At 41.4% G+C, this 24220-nt stretch overlaps 2 protein-coding genes across 5 annotated transcripts in view; one reads left to right on the top strand and one right to left on the bottom strand.

Annotated features, from left to right (window-relative positions):
* Positions 1-9505, bottom strand: part of casp9 (caspase 9, apoptosis-related cysteine peptidase) — a 10184-nt gene extending 679 nt beyond the window's left edge. Inside the window, exons 1-11 of one of the 3 annotated variants that reach the window (XM_077613585.1) lie at positions 9484-9505; positions 9302-9401; positions 8331-8424; positions 7544-7748; positions 7411-7470; positions 7258-7337; positions 6061-6237; positions 5894-5983; positions 4694-4841; positions 1552-1743; positions 1370-1479 (exon numbers count right to left, since the gene is read on the bottom strand). In XM_077613585.1, coding sequence (XP_077469711.1) covers positions 1370-1479; positions 1552-1743; positions 4694-4841; positions 5894-5983; positions 6061-6237; positions 7258-7337; positions 7411-7470; positions 7544-7748; positions 8331-8424; positions 9302-9309 — 1164 coding nt within the window. In that variant the 5' untranslated portion in view covers positions 9310-9401; positions 9484-9505. Of the gene's footprint in view, positions 1-1369; positions 1480-1551; positions 1744-4693; positions 4842-5893; positions 5984-6060; positions 6238-7257; positions 7338-7410; positions 7471-7543; positions 7749-8330; positions 8690-9301; positions 9402-9483 lie in introns of those variants that run through there. The other 2 variants (XM_077613590.1, XM_077613579.1) reach the window with 2 other exon arrangements.
* On the top strand, positions 9156-24220 carry dnajc16 (DnaJ (Hsp40) homolog, subfamily C, member 16). 2 transcript variants are annotated; one of them, XM_077613567.1, is made up of 15 exons: positions 9156-9396; positions 11493-11676; positions 12045-12111; positions 13437-13758; positions 14985-15169; positions 15729-15833; positions 15913-16071; positions 17317-17447; positions 17531-17720; positions 19053-19232; positions 19342-19418; positions 20687-20767; positions 20843-20917; positions 22075-22233; positions 23134-24220. In XM_077613567.1, the coding sequence occupies exons 2-15, from the start codon at positions 11504-11506 to the stop codon at positions 23570-23572; spliced, it is 2343 nt and encodes a 780-aa protein (XP_077469693.1). In that variant the 5' UTR covers positions 9156-9396; positions 11493-11503; the 3' UTR covers positions 23573-24220. The 2 variants fall into 2 exon arrangements, with proteins under 2 accessions (XP_077469693.1, XP_077469685.1); XM_077613559.1 differs by having other exon boundaries at positions 22063-22233.

The raw sequence follows: 24220 nt of genomic DNA, 5'->3' as shown, positions 1-24220 counted from the left end.
TGCTCTTTATTTAAAATTACTGGTGCGAATGAAACTAAATTAAAATTAAATTAAATTGTTATCCATGACTGATATTGCAAGTTCTATTTGCCGTATTTCCACGACTATAAGGCGCACATAAAAGTCTTAAATTACCTCCAAAATAGACAGGGCGCCTTATAATCCAGTGCGCTTTATATATGGACCAATACTAAAATTGTTATCACGATAAAATAAAATAAATCAGTCGATAGGGTACACCATCCTCTACAGCTCTCACAACTACGGCAAGCAGCCCCCGACTCTACTATTTTCCCCGTAGAAAAAGTACTGCGCAGTGACTGCTGGGATATGTAGTTATTTTGTCAAAACACCCAATGTATTGGGGCTCGACATCAGCACAGCTTGACGAAGGGTGGCAGACAGCGCCGGGCTAGTTACGCTAGCTACTAGATAGTTACTATTTGCGAATGGATTGTGGCCTGGCGATTGGCATCAACACAGCCTTGCGAAGCATGGAACACAGCCCTGGAATAGTTACGCTAGCTACTAACTGGCTACTATTTGCGAATGGATTGTGGCCGCCTTGACCAACGTATAAAACTCAGCGTTTTCGATGACTAATTTGGACAATTGTTCAATTCGGACACAGAAAATGAGGACTTTGATGGATTTGTGGGCGATGATGACGTGAGTAAGTTGTAAAATGGCTAAATAAAGTACAACTGAACTCAGTTTTGCTTCCGTTGCCTTTTTAAAAACGTGTTTTTAGCGTGTGGGTGTAGCGTGCAAGAACTATACATCCCAGCAGTCACTGCGCACCGGAAACCGGAAATAGAGTCTGGGGCTGCTTCCGGTAGCCAGCGCTATTGCGGTTCAATATTCATATGTAATATATATGCGTCTAAAAAAACGGTGCGTCCTTTGTGTGTTTAAAATACAGAAATAGCACTCGTTACTGACACTGCGGCTAAAAATACGATGAGCCATATAGTCGTGAAAATACGGTAATGCTAAATTGTTTTGAATTTGTAATTTAAAGTTGTTTCGAATGAGATTTTATGCAAGAGTTCATGTGCTAACGTTAGCTTTCTGCACTGCACTGAACTCCTACAAGAATAGAAAATGTTTTTGCATGCTTCTCATTCATTTTAATACATAAATAAATCACGTTCTCTTTTTTTTTTGAGGACCGCGGAATGAGTTGGAGAATTTTTATATAAAATACTGCTCTACTTACGAAAAATCCAAGTTATGAAACCAGTTCATTTTGTAAGTAGAGGTACCACTGTCATCTTTTATTTTCCAATCCATGTCATCGCAGCAAGTACGAATTAGCCATTTTTATCTCTAAATTTTATAGACCAGTGTTATCTGAACATTTCCTCACCATCATTAACATGGTGACTAAATCATCTGTGGCAGCATTTTCCTCAAGGATGCGGTCCAGCGTCTCAATGTACCAGGAGCCCGATTGCGGATCCCTCCAAGACACGTAACCTGAGTGGGATCCATCGGTCAAAATTCAAATAGCGTTTCTTTCATTCCCAAATATCTGAAATGGAGGCGTACCCGGGAAAGTGGAGTAAGACACGAGAATGTCACTAGGAGTGGGTAGAGTGGCGCCGGCGTCGGGTTCATCCGACGTGCTTAGTGAGTCGCTGCTCGAGGACGAGGGGATGGCGTCCGTTTGGTCATCCGCTCCGCCCATGGACGATTCCTCCACCTCGTCAGACGGCACCTCGCATCCGCTGTCTCTTTCATCTCGGTGACAGAAACTGAATTTAGCTTCCGCTATCGTTGAATGAGATAACTCATTGGCTGCCCGATGCTGGGAGGATTTATGCTTCTGAAAAAAATAATTTTACTTAGTCTTCCCTCGATTATCGCGACTTTACTTTTTCGCGAGTTCACTTTTTCACATTTTTTTCCCTGGTAATAATTATTTTTAATTATTTTTTTTTTAAGTTCATAAAAATGTAAAAATCCACGCTGAAACTCATAAGCGGAATCCACTCTTGCTACTAAGACTCAGCACTGAAGAAAAAAAAAGGTAGTTATAGTAGGGGTGACCATACTACGCGATTTTTCGATTATCGCGGCCATGTCTGGTCTACATTAACCGCGATATTTGAGGGATTACTGTAATTTACGAAGGTTCTATTTCCCTGTTTGGCGTCATTTTCTGATGTGGAAATCATTTTCCATCCAAATACGACAGAAATATTGAGTTCAATGGGCAGCGCGGTGACCCAGTGGTTAGCGCTTCAGCTTCACAGTTCTGAGATCGAGGGTTCGATCCCTGGTCGAATTTTCTTTAGGTACTCCGGTTTCCTCCCACGTCCCAAAAACATGGTACTCGGACGTTTCGTCGACAGACGTTTGGTCCCCGGACGTTTGGTCGACCGGACGTCTGGTCGACCGGACGTCTGGTCGACCGGACGTTTGGTCGCCGGGTTGTTACTGTTGAAACCAGCTCTCAAAATTATAATCATGAGAGAGAGAGAGAAAGAGTGAGTTTAATATCTAAATATCTAATATCAAAATTTGACAGCGAGCGAACCCGGCGACCAAACGTCCGGTCGACCAAACGTCCGGTCGACCAAACGTCCGGTCGACCAAACGTCCGGTCGACCAAACGTCCGGTCGACCAAACGTCCGGTCGACCGGACGTTTGGTCGACCGGACGTCCGGTCGACCAAACGTCCGGTCGACCAAACGTCCGGTCGACCAAACGTCCGGTCGACCAAACGTCCGGTCGACCAAACGTCCGGTCGACCAAACGTCCGGTCGACCAAACGTCCGGTCGACCAAACGTCCGGTCGACCAAACGTCCGGTCGACCAAACGTCCGGTCGACCAAACGTCCGGTCGACCAAACGTCCGGTCGACCAAACGTCCGGTCGACCAAACGTCCGGTCGACCAAACGTCCGGTCGACCAAACGTCCGGTCGACCAAACGTCCGGTCGACCAAACGTCCGGTCGACCAAACGTCCGGTCGACCAAACGTCCGGTCGACCAAACGTCCGGTCGACCAAACGTCCGGTCGACCAAACGTCCGGTCGACCAAACGTCCGGTCGACCAAACGTCCGGTCGACCAAACGTCCGGTCGACCAAACGTCCGGTCGACCAAACGTCCGGTCGACCAAACGTCCGGTCGACCAAACGTCCGGTCGACCAAACGTCCGGTCGACCAAACGTCCGGTCGACCAAACGTCCGGTCGACCAAACGTCCGGTCGACCAAACGTCCGGTCGACCAAACGTCCGGTCGACCAAACGTCCGGTCGACCAAACGTCCGGTCGACCAAACGTCCGGTCGACCAAACGTCCGGTCGACCAAACGTCCGGTCGACCAAACGTCCGGTCGACCAAACGTCCGGTCGACCAAACGTCCGGTCGACCAAACGTCCGGTCGACCAAACGTCCGGTCGACCAAACGTCCGGTCGACCAAACGTCCGGTCGACCAAACGTCCGGTCGACCAAACGTCCGGTCGACCAAACGTCCGGTCGACCAAACGTCCGGTCGACCAAACGTCCGGTCGACCAAACGTCCGGTCGACCAAACGTCCGGTCGACCAAACGTCCGGTCGACCAAACGTCCGGTCGACCAAACGTCCGGTCGACCAAACGTCCGGTCGACCAAACGTCCGGTCGACCAAACGTCCGGTCGACCAAACGTCCGGTCGACCAAACGTCCGGTCGACCAAACGTCCGGTCGACCAAACGTCCGGTCGACCAAACGTCCGGTCGACCAAACGTCCGGTCGACCAAACGTCCGGTCGACCAAACGTCCGGTCGACCAAACGTCCGGTCGACCAAACGTCCGGTCGACCAAACGTCCGGTCGACCAAACGTCCGGTCGACCAAACGTCCGGTCGACCAAACGTCCGGTCGACCAAACGTCCGGTCGACCAAACGTCCGGTCGACCAAACGTCCGGTCGACCAAACGTCCGGTCGACCAAACGTCCGGTCGACCAAACGTCCGGTCGACCAAACGTCCGGTCGACCAAACGTCCGGTCGACCAAACGTCCGGTCGACCAAACGTCCGGTCGACCAAACGTCCGGTCGACCAAACGTCCGGTCGACCAAACGTCCGGTCGACCAAACGTCCGGTCGACCAAACGTCCGGTCGACCAAACGTCCGGTCGACCAAACGTCCGGTCGACCAAACGTCCGGTCGACCAAACGTCCGGTCGACCAAACGTCCGGTCGACCAAACGTCCGGTCGACCAAACGTCCGGTCGACCAAACGTCCGGTCGACCAAACGTCCGGTCGACCAAACGTCCGGTCGACCAAACGTCCGGTCGACCAAACGTCCGGTCGACCAAACGTCCGGTCGACCAAACGTCCGGTCGACCAAACGTCCGGTCGACCAAACGTCCGGTCGACCAAACGTCCGGTCGACCAAACGTCCGGTCGACCAAACGTCCGGTCGACCAAACGTCCGGTCGACCAAACGTCCGGTCGACCAAACGTCCGGTCGACCAAACGTCCGGTCGACCAAACGTCCGGTCGACCAAACGTCCGGGGACCAAATGTCTTTCGACGAAACGTCCGGTCACGAAAAACATTGACGCTAGCCTGCTTAAGTACTCTAAATAGTCTGCCCATAGTGGGCTGGGATAGGCTCCAGCACACGCAGAACCCTTGTGAGGATAAGAGGTACGGAAAATGAATAAATGACTAAAGTTCCTGTGTAATTTGATACCTCCTCCACAGGCCTGGATGAAGAAAAGTTTGGGTTTCCCCTGCAGAGAGGGACAGTGTTTCCCGTTGAGGTAGTTGGTGATGTGCTGCACTGGAACGTATTGGCCGTCTACACCATAAACGGCACCGGGAAAGCGGTTGTGACTCACCTGAAATCAACACATCGTTCAAAATGGTAAATATCTTACATTTAAGACCTTTGACTCTATGAGAAAACCCTTGGGATTGAAAATCTAATCATCTCTAATTCAAACAGGGACTTTTTTTACTGCGCTTTCAACGATGCCGGCCAGGAAAACAATGGTTAAAGCCTTTGTTTTGCTTCCAATGCCATTGACTACGGCAGCTAGCCCCAAAAAAATGCAACCCGCAACTGGCCATGTCATTTGTCACATTTTCAAAGTATTCTTGAGGAAAATATTCAGAATAAAACAACAGAATAACACGATTTACCAGCTGCTCTACTTTCTTGTATGTGTCCAATTCACTAAATTCATCCCTCGAACGGACGGAAAAAAACTATATTATATTATATTGTCAAGGATTGTGTTGTTCCAATTTCCTACGCGACACGTATGAACCATTTTCCGATAAAATGATTAATTTTTTTGGCAAAAACAAACAAACAAACACAGAAAATGCTGGCCGGCACAGTAATGAAACTAAATGGTATTATGGCGTTATTCAATAACACTTGTAGTTTTCAGCTCAACAAAATGAGATTAAAACTTATTTTTTTGCGCTTTTTTGGTTTATTTCACATATAAAACAGCCAGGGCCTGTGGCCCACAAAAATCCAACCTATAAAATTGAGTAGACACCTGATAGTGGGCATTTAAGTTCATTTCTGAGCAATGTTAAACTGGGTCTTGATTACTGTACATACTCCTAACCCCCCCCATTATACATCACTCTATCAAATATCATAACTTCCAAATGTGTATTAATAAGTCAAGTTTTGAAACATTTACTTCAGTCTTAGCACTACAAATTTTCATGTTGCACTTCAATAATAGTTGCACTAAAAAAACATAGCTACCGCTATAATGTGCTGCTAACCACTTTAGTCACTTTACTACCCAATTTAATTTTTATTGTATATAATTGTAATACATTTTTATGACTACTTATTATGTGTGCACTCTAAGGTGAAGCTTGATCTTATTTTACTTGTATAATCTCAATAAAGACAGAGTCTTACCTCCGTCCCATGCGAAAGAATGACGACGACGCAGCAGTCGTAGGAAGAATGGTCTTTCTTGGATAACTCAGACAGTTCGTGTTTGATCCCCTGTAACCGAGTGGCGAGAAGCGTTAACATCCCACCCTGAAGTAAAGCCCCACCAACGAACAAAAGGGGATTCGTACCCGTTGTTTGAGGTTGGTTTTCACTTCCACCAGAAAGTTAAGCGCTTTAAACCGCCTCTCCAACTTGTCGCAGTCTATGTTGGACCCGTTGCGATTACTCAGGTCGCTCTGAGGCTTAAAATCCACGTTGTTGATGATGAGGCAACGTCCACATGGATTGGCATCCATTTTGTAGAGCTGTGTGTAACGGCAAATTGTGTATTCATAAAAAATGTAATACTATTTGTCTTTGGTGAAAGGTAACTCTTAATACAGACGCTCCCCTACTTACGAACGAGTTAGGTTCCGAGCGATTGTTCATAAGTTGAATTTGTTTGTAAGTTGATTCAGTGCTATATTTTGTATTATAATTTATGTTTAAGGCCTATATAAGTATATTGAAGGTTTATATAAGTGCATTTGTATGTTTAAGGCTTGTATAAGTAACACGCATTGGTTTGTACTGAAAAAAACATTTAATAAAATGGAGAGAATATGTACAGTACTGTATAGAGAGAGAGAGAGAGAGAGAGAGAGAGAGAGAGAGAGAGAGAGAGAGAGAGAGAGAGAGATTTATGTATTAGAAACTGGCCGAAAGAAGCGATCTAACGACGATTGCACAGTTTTCTTCTTTTTTTCATCATAAATGATGTGGTAGCACTGTATGGCATCATTCAATTGATTTGCAAACTTTGTGCAACGTTCAATATTTGGGTCCTACTGCTCGATCTTTCTGTTTATAAATGGTACTGACGGTCGAACGATTCAAGTTGTATATATGTGCAACGCTCACCACTCTCACGCGCATCAAGCTTCGTTATTATTGCCACTCGTTTCAAATGAAATGGCTTGCCTCTTCCTTGCAACTCCCTCAATAGAAGCCTTTCGCTTTTTACCAACCATATTCAATAATGGATGCATGAGATATTTAATGATACAAATGAAAAAGGTTCTTTGCACACTGGAGATACGTTCACGCACTTCCGCATTGCAACGAAGAAGAAGGTAGATGCTGGGTGAGCTGAGCCCTCACACCGCCAGGCGTATTAGCGGCGGAAAGAAGCACTACTCGGAAAAAAATACAAAATTGGACTTACGAACATTTTTCGACTTAAACGCAATTTGCAGACATGTTCGTATGTACCGTTGTTCGTAAGTTGAATGTTCGTAAGTAGGGGAGCGTCTGTATATTCAAGTTCAGAACTAATCGGTGTTTACTTGAAGGCTGTCCCGACGATTCCTGCCTTGCATACGGGTTCTGGCCTGGTCCTGAACTCTAAAGTTCTCCGAATTAGGCGCTGTTGCACAAGCATATGTGTATTAATAGGCTATTGACACAAATGTTGAAGCCAACGGCGTGCATTCACTTACATAGTGTTAGAGTCCCTGTTAGATCAGTCCTTAATTGCTGCTGCAAATCCAGTACAGGAGCTGCACAAAAAAAGTTGTCAGCTTTTTTTGACAGAGTGACGAATTGGACTTTAGTGAGTGCAAAAAAACTTACAAAGTGGACGAGTCCTGACAAGAGGGTGAATGAGGGTGTTGGACTTCAGGTCTTGAACTTGAAGTCCTCCATTTTGGAGAAGCTTTGCCAAACTGTGGTGCTCTGAATCCTCCAGACATTCCAAAAAGAGGGGGAAGGCCAGACTCCCACGGGTCTCGAGGTCCCGTGCCAGTTGCCTGGCTTGGTCCCGTCTTGTTCCAGAATTCTGTTAAGACAGGACACCTTGGTTTAGGTCAGGGGTCGGGAACCTTTTTGAGAGAGAGAGCCATAAAAAAATCATATTTTCTAATGTTATTTCTTGAGAGCCATTCTCGGAATTGAAAAGTAAAAATATATGAAAGTGTGATTTTATATATTTTTTTGTCATTTCATCACTTTTAACGTACAAAAAGTCTCTGAATTCTTTTGACAACATTGTTATGCTGTGGCTAATAAATCAGTATCAATGATGTCATGCATGTAGAAGAGTAATAAAAACAAAATTATGATTAAAGTAGGGGTACAGGTAGTGTCGACACCGCAGTGACGCTCTTATTAGTATGTTCGGGACTCAGTTCTCTCACCAATGATTTCCATATTTTACCTCACAGGTTAGTGGAGAGCCATATGTCCCCATGGAAAGAGCCACATATGGCTCCCGAGCCATAGGTTCCCTACCCCTGGTTTAGGTGAACCCCAATATGGAGAAGCTCCTCAACGCGACATGGACTCCAAAGTTAACCAATTTCCCTTTTCTTCCATAGTTCTAAACTTTTCAGAATTCTTCGCATAATAGTTATTTTCATACCTTGATTTTCTCGATCATATCCGAGGTGAAAATGCCCTTATCGAGAAGACGGTCGTAGAGGCTTGATGGATCCAAACTTGTGACGATATTTATCCTGTAACGCCGAAGAATCTTCTTGTGACAATCCTCCATTCCCCATTCAGTAGTACATTAATGTTTAAATTAAACTTTGATTCAAAAGATTAACAAAACACAAGAAAAGTGAAGGATTTATGGCTATTTGTTGTCTCGTTTAAAGCTCGGACTTCCTGGTTTTCGGGTTGTGGCGCTATTTTGAATGAGGTCACCAAATTTGAGGCATAGATAGAATATATGAACGCGTAGCTCTCTAAAGACGCAGCCAGTATCTGGACGCCATCTTACGTCAGACATTTTCCGTAGCCTAAGTGAGTTTTTCCGTTGAAATTTATTTGAACACGTCTAATTTTGGACGAACAGGTTGGGTTCATAACAAACCGCATTAATGTGGGCTGGATGCTGGAAAAAAACTAAAATTAGTTTGTAAGCAGTCAACAAATTGTCTATTGCATATTTCTGGGTAGAGATGACATGGTTTTTATGTTCATTCTCCCTTGTATTGGCGCCTCTGTGTTAATGTTTTATATATTTTACTTATTAAATTACTTACTCCTTAACAGTACATTTCTCTCTGTTGTATTCTACACCGTCGTGTTCCCCCAAATCGTATTTTAAAGAGAACACCCATACTATTTCTGTGCGGCTTCATTTTGGCCGATAAAAATGCCACTTCCTTGTTTATATCATTCTGGCTTGTGATTGGCCAACTTGGGGGAATTGTTGAAAATGGATGTCCTTGATTGGTTAAGACCGCGAACGCTCGTTGCCGTTCGGGAAGCAGGGCATCGCATTTGTTTTAAAGTACATAAACATAAAGTATTTTCGCTTATTGCTGGGTTGTAAATTAAATCTTTACCCAAAATCAGTTAGGAAGGAGTTGATGTCAAACGCACCTTTTCATCGTCGTCGTCCATCTCCATCAAGTCCGTGACGAACATCGACACCTGCCGTAAAAATGTGGCGTAGTGCCGGTTGATTACTGCTTCAGGTACCCTGATTTAAATTTACAGCGAAACAGCTCATTTCTGCCTTAAAACGCCATTACAATCAAATATCTGTCTGTGCATTTACTCACGGGTAGAATCATAGCATGTCACGTCATTTGGGATCGGATAGGATGAGATATTGTCTCTATAAAATGTATTTTTGTGCTATCAGCATGCGATCATTGCCAATTCGTATAAGATCATAAAATAATGGCTTGCAATGTCATTTCAAAAAGTGTAATGCGTGTCTGTAACAGCAGACACATGTCAAACGCCTTTTTAGCTTGCTGTCATACTTTTTATCCTCGGTTTCATTTTAAAAATTATCATATTTGCCAAAATATGGATGTTTTTCTAGAGGAGCAGCTTTTGGTTTTGGTGATAATTCATTTGATGGTGACATGATGTGTGCTATTGCCTCATATTTGGCGATACCAGTCGTATGACGATTCAGAGGTCACGATTAAATTATATCCCGATTGATACTTTCAGACATTTATTGCGATTTTTGGAAGGACAAAATAATCAAAATAGCCATTGTGAAATAATCTTAAGTAAAAAAGAATGTTTCAATACGTGTCATAGCTTTCAATACGTGTCACAGCCAATGTTCCCTCTAATTTTTTGTTTGTGTGGGCAGAAAGACAACCTCCCTGAGCACACACCAGTATCACACCTGCCATAAGCAGGTGCATGTCTACTACACATACATGATTTAGTAATAATAAAATGTAATGATTAATATCTATGAATGGGCGGCCCGGCAGATGAATGGTTCGCGCGTCGGCCTCACAGCTCTGGGGTCCTGGGTTCAAATCCAGGTCGGTCCACCTGTGTTGAATTTGCATATTCTCCCTGGGTCTGCGTGGGTTTTCTCTGAGTACTCCGTTTTCCTCCCACATCCCTTAAAAGATCCATTTTAGACTGATTGGACACTCTAAAATTGCCCCTAGGTATGATTGTGAGCATGAATGGTTGTTTGTCTCCTTGTGCGCTGCGATTGGCTGGCCAACAATTCAGGGTGTCCCCGCCCCTGGGCCTAAGTCAGCAGGGATAGGCTCCAGCACCCCCCGCGAGTGATAAAGTGGATAAAGCGGTTCCGAAAATGAATGAAAAAATATCTATGAATAAAACATCTTCATAAATGCCATTAGAATATGCACAAATCCGACTTAAATTTTACCTTATTTTACACATCTGTCCTTTTCACTTCTCATTCTCGTTCAAATGACTTGTCTGCTGAACGTGTCACTTGAGATAGTCAAGTTTCCATTTATATGCAATATTTTTCCATGATTTTGCTTTGATTTATTTAATAAGGGATAGCACATATTACTGAACATATTTATATTCATGTTAATGAACATATATATGTAAGATTGTAGCCGAGGGCTATTTTCCATTTATAGTCCATTGTGTAGGTTGAAGACAAACGATCACACATATTAGACACACACACACTCACGCACGCACGCACACAACCACACACACAGCAGATTTAGACAGTTCTCACCCGATTTCACCGCTTGTTCTTCTATTTGCACAGTAAAGTAAAAAGGAATGTATTAAGAAATATTAAAATGTAATTAAAAAAAGATAGAAGGGCTGCAAAACACGAAAAACATAAGAGTGGACAGAGCTACTGCCACTTGCTGCCGCGTCAACGGCGCCATCATGGGGGGAAAATGGATTTTATTTTGTGCACGCCATATGATTTGCTGTGCGCGGAGAAGACGAGAGTAGTGCGCAATTGCGTGCAAGCAGATGTACTAAAATAGACTTTTAAAATGTTAATAAACTAAGTAAAGCAAATCATTCTTCATTGCAAGCACATATATATATATATATATATATATATATATATATATATATATATATATATATATATATATATATATAATGACTAATATTTCTATCAAAGCAAAGCGTTCTTCATTGCAAGCAAATTTATAATAATGATAACCCTAACACATACCCTTGATGCCGTCATCATTTCTTTGAGTTGCAAATACGGCTTATATGCGAGAAAATATGGTAGTGATTAATCACAGAATCCATTTTTTTTTTCAACATCTTCACCATGTGCTCTTGTGTTTAGGTAACAGTATAATGACAGAGTTGAAGATGTCTCTGCCACTAGCTATCATGGTGGTCCTTTCTGCACTGGAGTTAGCGGCGACTCACGGCGGAGCGGAGATGGACCCTTACAAAACGTTGGGTGTCACTCGAGCTGCAAGCCAGGCCGAGATTAAGAAAGTGTACAAACGTCTGGCTAGAGAATGGTCAGTGACTTTAAAACACTCACGGCGCAGGCTCGTTAGCCACCATGTAATAAGGTACTCGGACGTTTGGTCGCCCGGACATTTGGTCGCCGGACGTTTGACAACATGACAGAGAGTTTACTGTTGAAACCAGCTCTCAAAATTATATTAATGAGAGAGAGAGTTTAATATCTAAATATCTACTGTTGAAACCAGCTCTCAAAATTATATTCACCCGGGCGACCAAACGTCCGGGTGACCAAACGTCCGGCGACCAAACGTCCGGCGACCAAACGTCCGGCGACCAAACGTCCGGCGACCAAACGTCCGGCGACCAAACGTCCGGCGACCAAACGTCCGGTCACGTGTAATAATATGTTCTTTTTAAGGCATCCTGACAAAAACAAAAATTCTGGAGCTGAGGATATGTTCATCAGGATTACCAAATCATACGAGGTAAACAAACGCTGAAAAGTAGGTACAGTAATTCCTCGAATATCGCGGTTCATGTAAACAAGACATGGTAAATATATATATCAGTGGCGGTCCGTGCATTTTCTCGTAGTGCCTTCATCGAATCAAAAACTATTTTATGGCTATAAAACCTCTACTGCAGCTACAGCTGCGACACATAAAAAATCATCAATAATAACCTCATACAATTGAAATATTATTTCGGAATATAGCCATATTTTACTCACCAAAAATCATTTTTAACTGTGCACAATATCCATCCTCCTTTCTTTCCTCCTCCTTTTCTATGGCCATCAAAGCTAATGCTGAAAGTCGAGCCTGTCCTGTCGTATTTCTGGCAAACGTTTTGATTCGATTTAGTGGTGAAAATGTTCGTTCCCGGTTGCGACAGGCTTGCTTGCTTTGGAGGTGTCCGACCTTTCTTAATGATGTCCAGCTTTTTTTTCTTGAAAAGTCCGTCTTGAAAATGGCTTTGCCAGCAAATCTGCAACCAAATCCATTTGTTTTCCTCCGTCGGCCATTGTGGGTTGAGTTTGCTCACTCTGGCTGGCTCACTCTGTCTTTGGCCCGCCTACTCTATCACTAGCCAATCATAGTTGGTGAAAGCGATGACATATGCCTACGCCTGCAACAAGGCAATGACGTATCCCTATGCCCGCAAGAAGGCCTTGGTGTCACCAAATCGAAATCTGATTGGTTAAAGCAACAGTCTTGTCGACGCTTGTTTAATGCAGCAGTGCCTGCAGATTGTGAAGGCCTTGAGGCAGATTTCTGACCCTGGCAACAAATAATGGCTGAAATGTGATTGGTTAAATGCTTCAATATGAAAACACACATCTGGAAGTAGTGCAACCAGGGGGAAAAGCAATGAAAGGAAGCTAACAGACAATTTGGAATTATTTAATATTATATATATATATATATATATATATATATATATATATATATATATATATACATATATATGTATATATATATTATTTTTTATTTTTTTATTTTTTCAAATAATAGCAGAAAAAAATCGTGGAGTGAAGTCGCGATAATCGAGGGAAAACTGTACACACTTATTTAGGGGGTAAACCCGAAAGTAATGATGAATATTAGTTTGAAGAAAATATTTTACAACCCCCATCGAAATGGAATTAGACTTAAACATGTAGTTATATTATGCTTATAATTTGTTTAAAGTGGCTGTTGTAATAATTGTTTTTAATTGTTTGGAGATTTTAAACTAAGGAAATATCCGTAGTAAATAAGGATTCATGACATGTTGTAAAAGATAACCAATAAAACTCTCCATTCTCTAGATTCTATCCAGCGTTGAAAAACGGGCCAACTATGACCGCTATGGACAGACGGATGACGCTCATCCGTACGGCGGCGGCCGCTACGCCAGCCCGCGTCGCGACAACTTTAACTTCGAAGAGTTCTTCTTCCCGTTCAACAGCAGAACCCAGCGCGACTTTAGCGACAGCAAGCACTCGCTCGGCTTTAATCAGTACGTGATCGACGTGGTACCCGACAGTTTCAAGAGACCGTACCTGATCAAGATCACCTCCGACTGGTGCTTCAACTGCATCCACATCGAGCCGGTGTGGAAAGAGGTGGTGCAGGAAATGGAAGCGCTAGGTATGGATTTAAACAACAAATGAAAAAGAAGGCTTTATTTATCTTTGCCAAAAACACCATGGCGCAAAGTTGTTCATTTTCGAGCATATTGACTGACACACTTCCTGCGTTGATTCTTTATTTTTTGTGTTTGGAGGAGAGGAGGTATATCTTTTAAATCCATTCACACAGGGAATCTTTTTTACATTCATTTTCTGAACCGCTTTACCCTCATTAGGGTTGCGGGGGGTGCTGGAGCCCATCCCAGCTGACTAGGGGCCAGAGCCAGGGGACACCCTGAATCGGTGGCCAGCCAATCGCAGGGCACAAGGAGATAGACAACCAATCATAGCTAGGGGCAATTTAGAGTGTCCAATCAGCCTACCATGCATGTTTTTGGAATGTGGGAGGAAACCGGAGTACCCGGAGAAAACCCACGCAGGAGAACATGCAAACTCCACACAGGTAGACCAACCTGGATTCAAACTCAGGACCCAAGAGCTGTGAGGCCAACGCGCTAACCACTCACCTGGCAGGTTGCCTACGTTTTTTCATTTTTTTGCATAATAGACCAATGTGTTTATTAATTAAGGAAAAAATTGTGTTGTAAACATTATAACACAAGAAAATGTACTAGTTCCTTAAAGCAGTTGAGTAAGTTTACATAATTTATGCAAAAGCTTTTACCCAGCGCTTATTTATTTATTTTATTTTTTATTTTGTCTACCACACGTGTCAAAGTGGCGGCCCGGGGGCCAAATCTGGCCCGCCGCATCATTTTGTGTGGCCCGGGAAAGTAAATCATGAGTGCCGACTTTCTGTTTTAGGATCAAATTAAAATGAAGAGTATAGATGTATATTACATTTCCTGATTTCCCCCCTTTTAAATCAATAATTGTAATTTTTTAATCTTTTTTTTTAGTTTTTTTAGTTCAAAATCATTTTGTAAAATCTAAAAATATATTTTTTAAAAAGCTAAAATAAACATTGTTTTAGATCTATAAAAACTGAATATTCAGGGCTTTTAATCCAGTTCTTTTAATCCATTTATTTAAAAAAAATCTAAATTTTAAAAAATTATATCTAAAATGGTCCAGCCCACATGAAATCGAGTTGACGTTAACGCGGCCCGCGAACCAAGTCTGACACTCCTGGTCTACCACATGAATTAGCATCCTATACTCTTGCAGAGGTCTAATGCTAACCCCTGTCTTCAGAACCTATTGACTCACATATCATCTGCACAGGTGTTGGAATCGGCGTGGTGGACGTCGGCTACGAAAGACGATTAGCCAATCACCTGGGCGCTCATCGTACTCCGTCCATACTCGGAGTTGTCAATGGCAAAGTGACTTTCTTCCATTACGCGGTGGCAAAGGAGCACCTGATGCTATTCGTGGAGGACCTTCTTCCGCAGAGACTGGTCGAGAGGGTAAAGAGCTCCTTTCCAACACAATGCTAATGCAGAAGAAAATGTACTGTAATCCCTCGATTATCGCAGTTTCACTGCATCATGTTTTTATGGGAGCAATTTTTTTTTATAAGTTCATAAAAATGTGAAAATCGACGCTGAAACTCGCAAGTGGAAGCCACGCCCCTGTCCTCCGCTTGCTACTAGAACTCAGCACAGAAGTAAAAAAAAAAAAAAAAATGAATATTTAAAATAATACAAATAATTAAAAAATAAATAAAAAAAATAAAAAAATAAAAATGAATAAAAATAAATACATAAATAAATAAATACAAAAAAATAATAAATAAATAGCTAAATAAAAATAAATAAATAGAAAAGAAAAATAAATAAATAAATTTAAAAAATATATATATATACATTTTTTAAAATAAATAAATAAATAGGGGTGACCCTACTTCGCGGTTTTTCATTTATCGCGGCCATGTCTGGTCTACATTAACTGCGATAATCGAGGAATTACTGTGCATCCCCAATAACCAAAAACCCAGAATACCCCAAACCTATGTTTTCTTATTAGGTGAACGACAAGAACAACCAGCAGTTCTTGAATAGTTGGCATGAAGTCAACAAGCCACACGTTCTGCTGTTTGACCAAGTGCCTGTCGTCCCGTTACTCTATAAAGTGGGCCTAGCATCGATTTTCCAATTGCATTTCCCGCTCCAATGTCTTTAATTGTTTCCCTCTTTGGCCTTTTTCATAGCTGACAGCTTTCGCGTACAAAGACTACATGCAGTTTGGCTACGTAGACCAGGGCCTCGCCGAGACCAGCAACCTCCAGAGGCGGTTTAATATCAACAGTTACGCCCCGACCATGCTGGTTTTCAAAGAGAACACGGACAACCCGGCTGACATCATACAGGTAAATAATTCATATCTGTCAATCTCAGCCAATTGCTCCCCTTATTAATGATGGCAATTCCCCTTATTAAGCGATTAAAAAACATACAAATGCAATATCAACCTTAACCTTAAGGCATGACAAGATTAGCAGTCGACAATGACATTTTCGTCTGCTACCAGTGACCAAGACGATCCGGATTAGAGCCAAAATGGGTACAACGAGATCAGTTTCACAAAAATGCACTTTAAAAAAATCCACTACAAAAGTTGTTATACGGTGTACACAATTTGAAATGATCAAAAAACGTATAAAATGGGAAAAATGTATTCGTTGACAGGTATGTTTACAAACATGTCTTTATGTTTTTTGCGGTTGCGCAATCCCGAGGAAACGCATTAAAAACCACAAACTAAGCTTCTTGTAATTCCGAGATGTGGCCATGGAAACAAGCTAACAGGGAAACGAGCGTGACCGGACGATTCGCCGAAAGACGTTTCGCCGACGGACGTTTGGCCGACGGACGTTTGGCCGACGGACGTTTGGCCGAAATGCTCGTCCCGCCCCCGGATCGTGTGTGTACATCTTTTTCAACCTCGGCCGCGGGCTATATACGGCCCGTTACAGATAACATTCATTTAGGAATAACAAGGACATGTACTGCCCCCCGCTGGACATCATTTCTAAATACAAGTACGTACTACAATGTGCTGCCAATTTTTTATATTTTTTATTTTATCCTTGCGTTTAAAGTAGTAGCCATTTGGACACGCAATGTAATTTATCAAAGCTGGGGATTGATGTCTGACACTGAGAAAAAACAACACTAGAAGACTTATGTGAAATTCTAAGTGCCTTGGACAGACTAGACGGCTTAGAGAACAATACCTGAAGATGCCATGGAACACACTTTTACTTCTAGTTTAATTTTAAATAATTTCCCATTATTTATATGGCCCGCGGGCCGAGGTTGAAAAATATGTACACACACGATCTGGGGGAGGGGCGAGCGTTTCGGCGAAACGTCCGTTCGGCGAACTGTCCGTCGGCCAAACGTCCTTCGGCGAAACGTCTTTCGGCGAATCGTCCGAGTACCGAAACGAGCTAGCTTCTCCGCATGCACCATTGCCATAAAATCTTGTTTTTTTAGCACAATTTGTAGTTGTAGTCTTCCAAGCCACGCCCCCTTTATGCCCTAAAGAAGGCAGTGTGTTTTTTGGGGGGCTCCAGCAATGGATACAAAACAATTGTCGTTGTTCTCTGCAGACCAAAGGAATGAAAAAGCAGATTATCGACGAGTTCATGTCGAACAATAAATTCCTCCTGGCGCCGAGACTGGTCAATCAAAAACTCTTCGACGAGCTCTGTCCCGTGAAGCAGTTCCACAGAAGAAGGAAGTAAGCGATTCGCCCTATTCCCATGCCGTCAAATGCGATACATCTCACTATCCATTATTTTTTTTCTCCCGACACCCCATCAGATACTGCGTGCTGCTGATTACCGGTGACGACGAGAGCTTTTCTTCAAGGAACCGCGCCTTTTTGTCTTTCGCCTCCAGCAACACCAGGGAAGTCGTGAGATTTGCGTATGTTTACCAACAACTACAGCAACCGCTTTGTAGCATCCTGAGGACCGGCAAGGAGAGCGCGCAGGCATCGCTGCCACCTCGGGTACGTTAGTCCAATCAAATCCATACCTGTCAACCTCGGCCAATTACCCTTATTAAGCGATAATAAACCGTACAAATGCAACGCAGGACATATTTACAATGGTACCTCGACATACGAGTGCCCCGACCTATGAGCAATTTGAGATACGAGTGGCGTAGCTATCGCTAATACGAGAGTTACGAGAGTATATACTACTTTTCGTTGGCGAGTGGTCGTGCGTTTGTGAGGATATTTGTGGAGGCGGGGCAAATAGAGCCAACCCGGGAGAACAAAGGTATCAAAATTAGAATTAAGTTTAGTGTAAAGTTAGATTAAACAATTTTTTGAGTGTCTAACATAATAGCAATTATTTATTATTATAACAACTTTTATTGCACAGAAGGGATTATGTGTTGTGCTAATGTAAATTAACCCAGAGTTATTATTTTTTTCCCTCACGCCTCGAATAGAGAACCAAAGTATTTACCTTGAAGCGGCGCCACTTCCTGACCAAACGTCCGGGGACCAAACGTCTTTCGACGAAACGTCCGAGTACCGGGGGAGCGTTGCATTTTTTCAGTGTTTTTTCCTGTTAGTCAGTGCGAATGGCGGAGCGATCGCTAATACGAGAGGAGTATATGCTACTTCTCGTTGGCAAGTGGTCGTGCGTTATCCTATTGGGAGGACATTTGTGTGCATCATTTTGGGAATATTTTGAAGGGAAGACAAAAGAAAATGTTACACCCTGCATTTTATCTTGAAAAACAACACGGTCTACGCATCAATAAAAGCCAACAATGGCCAGGAGCAGTTTCACTGAGCCGACGTGTGAGTGCATAAGAGTTTGTATGTACATGCGTCGTCCCTTTAAGAAGCTACGTCAGGCAGGGTCTTAACAAGTTCTCCAACTAAAAACAATAAAAGTCCGGGAAATTTGGAGCTTTTCTTTAGCCTAATAATTACTAGGGCATCAAGTATGACTAAATAGTAATTCGCAGTTTGTATTTAGGGAATTTGAGCAACGATTTAAATGGTCATTATCACTTACCTTCCGGGCGACCAAAAGATCGGCGACCAAAAGATCGGCGACCAAAAAACCGGCGACCAAAAGACCGGCGACCAATCGACCGCGTACCGGGGCCAATAGAGCCAACCCGGGAGAAGAAAGGTATCAAAATTTAAAACAAAATTAGAATTAAGTTTAGTGTAAGGTTAGATTAAATGTATTTTTGAGTGGGTCTGCATCGTAATCCAAGTTCTTTTAATTTTGTTTATGTTATGTTACGAGCGTGTTGCCGTGCAAAAAGTCTCCCCGGGGGCGGGATTTGCTGACGGTGAGTGTGATTTACGCAGGTGGTGATCCTGGAGAGGCGCAATTCTGCCGGGCAAGCCTTTTTCAAGCCCGTGACCACTTGGAACGGCAGTGAAGATGATAAGCAGCGCCTGGTGGAAGAGTTGGAGCGACTCCAGAAGGACCCGTCAATCCTCATCCATGACGCCGTGCTGCCGGAGCTTAATAACGAGTTTGCATCTGTATGTCGTTAAATTCGTTTGGCAGCTCCAGATCAGCAGAGAAGTTGAAATTTGACTGAAATATCCATTTATACATTTTTTGTTCACACTTGGTGTTTTCTGTCTGTAGATGTTTGTTATCCAATGGATCTACGCATTTTATGGTTACCTCTCCGAAGTCATGGATGACATTCTGCACAATAACTGGTGGGTAAAATTAGCCATTATAAATTGATCACAAATTTTGGAATTAACTATCCATGGAGTCAATTTTGATTGGACTACTGCCGTCAATGGCATCAAAACATTGAATTGAATGCTTTTATTGTCATTATACAAGCATAATGACATTTAAAGCTTCACCACAAAGTGCACAAACAACAACAACAAACAAATAATTAATAACTTAAGAATAATACATAAATCATAAGTCATAAAAGTAGTCAGAATAATAAGTAGTCAACAACATAAATAAGTAGGGAGGTGCACAAAGAACCAACAAACAACAGAAACATAAATAATCAATAAATAATATTAATAAAGAATCAATAAATGAGTAATCAATGTCACTAGTAGTCAACAACATAAACAAGTAGGGAAGTGCTCAAATAACAACAAACAAACAAATATATCATCAATCAATAATAAGTAATAAATAAATAGTCTCAAATATATCATCAATCAATAATAAGTAATAAATAAATAGTCACAAATATGTCATCAATCAACAATAAGTAATAAATAAATAGTCTCAAATATATCATCAATCAATAATAAGTAATAAATAAATAGTCACAAATATGTCATCAATCAATAATAACAATAATAGTTATCAATAAATAAGTAGTCAGCATAATAAGAAGTCAACAACATAAATAAGACAACAATAATAACAACAAACAAATAAATCATCAATCAATAATAACAATAGTAATCAATAAATAAATAAGTAGTCAGCATAATAAGAAGTCAACAACATAAATAAGACAACAATAATAACAACAAACAAATAAATCATCAATCAATAATAACAATAGTAATCAATCAATAAATAAGTAGGGAAGTGCACAAATAACAACAACAAACAAATAATCAATAAATAACAATAATACTAATAAATAAGCAGTCAGCATAATAAGTAGTTAACAACGTAAATAAAGTGCACAAATAGCAACAACAAACAAACAAGTGAACAGATAAATAACCAATAAAAACACTCAATGCCAACCTTTCCAGTTGAGAAAAAAAAAATCTACTATGTGAATGAGTTATGAATTATCCTCAGTTATGAACCAATATTTCCACTACTCAAACTAAATTTGCACAACAAAGCAAAAATGCCCAGCAAAAAAGCCATTAAAAACCAAAGCATGGTATCTTTATTCATCACATTGGATTGTTTTTATGAAACAAAAATTGGGCTCTCAGTGCTGATTGTTTTTATTTATTTATTTATTTTATTTTTTGATTTCCAGGCGTGAGATGATGCCTTTGTTGTCCCTCATCTTCTCGGCCCTCTTCATCCTCTTTGGAACAGTGGTCATCCAAGCATTCAGGTGAGCTTGACTGTGCCTTAAAGCTACATCACTCATCATCCCATCTTTTTGGGGGGGTTGTGGGGGTCTCTTCAGTGACTCAAGTGACGAAAACGCCCCAAAACCTAAAGCCAAAGATGGAATAAAAACAGGAAGCGGCACCGCATCAAGGTAAATACTTTGGTTCTCTATTCGAGGCGTGAGGGGAAAAAAAGTATACCGTATTTTCACGACTATATGGCGCATCATATTTTTAACGAGTGGTATTTCTTAATTTTAAACACACAAAGGATGCACCGTTTTTTTAGACGCATATATATTATATATGAATATCGAACCGCAATCGCGCTGGCTACCGGAAGCAGCCCCAGACTCTATTTCCGGTTTCCGGTGCGCAGTGACTGCCGGGATATATAGTTCTTGCACGCTACACCCACACGCTAAAAACACGTTTTTAAAAAGGCAACGGAAGCAAAACTGAGTTCGCTTGTACTTTATTTAGCCATTTTACAATGTACTCACGGAATCATCACCCACAAATCCATCAAAGTCCTCATTTTCTGTGTCCGAATTGAACAATTGTCCAAATGAGTCATCGAAAACGCTGAGTTTAATACGTTCGTCCAGGCGGCCACAATCCATTCGCAAATAGTAGCTAGCTAGTAGCTAGCGTAACTATTCCAACGCTGCCTTCCATGCTTCGTAAAGCTGTGTTGATGTCGATGTCCAGGCCACAATCCATTGGGTGTATTGACAAAAGAAGTATATATCCCAGCAGTCACTGTGCAGTACTTTTTCTACGGGGAAAATAGTAGTCGGGTGCTGCTTTCCGTAGTTGTGAGAGCTGTATAGGATGGTGTATCCTATCGACTGATTTATTTTATTTTATCGTGATAACAATTTTAGTATTGGTCCATATATAAAGCGCACTGGATTATAAGGCGCCCTGTCGATTTTGGAGAAAATTCAAGACTTTTATGTGCGCCTTATAGTTGTGAAAATACGTTAACTCCGGGTTAATTTACATTAGCATGACACATAATCCCTTCTGTGCAATAAAAGTTGTTATAATAATAATAAATAATTGCTATTATGTTATACACTCAAAAAATGGTTTAATCTAACCTTACACTAAACTTAATTCTGATTTTGTTTTATATCAAAATGTGTCTCGTATCTCAAGATAAATATTTGCTCCAAATTGTACTCGTATCTCAAATTGCTCGTATGTCGGGGCACTCGTATGTCGAGGTACCACTGTAGAGCCTTTTGACTTTTTGACTTTTGACATGACTTGACTTTAACTTTACATTGAGTCGGCCTCCCAGGAAGAAGTTTGTGGAGGTGACGGAGTTGACCGACATCACCTACATCAGCAACCTGGTCAGGTTGAGACCGGGGCACATGAACATCGTGCTGGTGCTCGCCGATACCTCGGAGAACATTCTGCTCAGCAAGTTTGCCAAAGAGGTCTACTCTTTCACGGGGTAGCTTCAAAATTCATCTCATCTCAACCACTTGATCCTCATTATATATATATGTATATGTGTGTGTATGTGTGTGTGTATATATATATATACGTATATATGTGTATATACGTGTATATATATATACATATATATGTATATACGTATATATGTATAAATATATATGTATGTATATACGTATATATGTATATATACGTATATATACATATATACACATATATATGTATATATTTATATATATACGTAAATATGTATATACGTATATATATACATATATATGTGTATATATATGTATATATATACAAATATATATATATATATATATGTATATATATATGTATATATATGTATATATATGTGTGTATATATATATGTGTATGTATATATATATGTATATATATATATAATATTTATATATATATATGTATATATATATAATATTTATATATATGTATATATATTTATACGTATATATATACATATATACATACATATATATATGTATATATATGTATATATGTGTGTATATGTATATATATGTGTATATATGTATATATGTGTGTATATGTATATATGTGTGTATATGTATATATATATGTATATGTAAATATATATATATATATATATATATATATATATATATATATATATATATATATATATATATATATATTTCAGCAACACGCTTATTTTTTTATATATTAATGTATTTATTTATTAACTTACTTATTACCTATCTATTTATGTCTAAAATGTATTTTTCTGTGTCTGTATTCTCACCCTATTGCTACTGTGACAACGAAATTTCCCGAATACGGGATGAATAAAGTTATCCTATCCGATCCAATCCAATCCAATCCAATTAGGATTAATAACATTAATAACACCTTTGTTTTCCAGGAGTCCGACGCTCCATTTCTCCTTCCTGAATACGGACAAACACGGCGAGTGGATGCGCACGTTGCTGGACGGCGCCCAGGACGCCGCGCAGATCTACGGCCGCGGGGACGAAGACGCCGACGACCACGCCGACTACGCCGGCTACGTGCTAGCGCTCAACGGCCACAAAAGGTACTTCTGCCTCTTCAAGCCAGTATACACCGGAGAAGACCCGGACGCCAAGACGGCAGAGGACGAGGCGGCGAAAAGGGGGCGGGGGGCTCTTCGCAAGGATCCGCCCCCGCGCAAATCGGCCCGCTCTCGCAGCACGTGGACCCTCCAGATCCACCACAAACTGGACCGCTTAGGCTTGTGGATGGAAAGGCTCATGGAAGGCACCTTGCCTCGTTACCACATCCTCGCCTGGCCCGGACTCGACAAGATTACTCCCAGGAAGTAGCCGGTGTCAGGTGACCATAATCGACCAATTGCTGATGAATCGTTTTTTGTTGTTGTTTTTGAGAATGGGAGCTCTAAGTGTCATTGATTTTCCAATGTATCGACTACTATTTAGGTCAGTGGTGTCAAACATGCGGCCCACGGACCGGAATTTCCCATTTCCATGTTACTTCCTGTTGGTTTTGGGGCATTTTAAGGTTCTTTGTTAACTCGTTTTGTTCCGTCTCGGGTGCGACGTCCAACGTGGAATGTTTGTGTAAGACCCAAATGCAGGGAAGCAGTCAAGGACTTGGAATGGAGTGCTATAACCAAACTAATTTTTAAGTTAGGAATCTTTAGAAAATAACAAGAACTTGGAAATCTAATCACAAAATTGAAAAACATGGAACAGGGGGTACACGGTCGATTGGTCGCCGGTCTTTTGGTCGCCGGACGTTTGGTCGCCCGGAAGGTTATTGATAATTACCATTTAAAATTGTTGCTCAAATTCCCTAAATACAAACTATGAATGACTATTTAGTCATACTTAATGCCCTAGTAATTATTAGGCTAAAGAAAAGCTCCAAATTTCCTGGACTTTTATAGTTTTTAGTTGGAGAACTTGTTAAGACCCTGACTGACGTAGCTTCTTAAAGGGACAACGCATGTA

This window comes from Stigmatopora argus, chromosome 1 (genome assembly GCF_051989625.1).
Source record: "Stigmatopora argus isolate UIUO_Sarg chromosome 1, RoL_Sarg_1.0, whole genome shotgun sequence".
Lineage (NCBI taxonomy): Eukaryota > Metazoa > Chordata > Actinopteri > Syngnathiformes > Syngnathidae > Stigmatopora > Stigmatopora argus.
The sequence above is the reverse complement of the archived record's forward strand: the minus strand, read 5'-3'. Positions and strand labels throughout refer to the sequence as shown.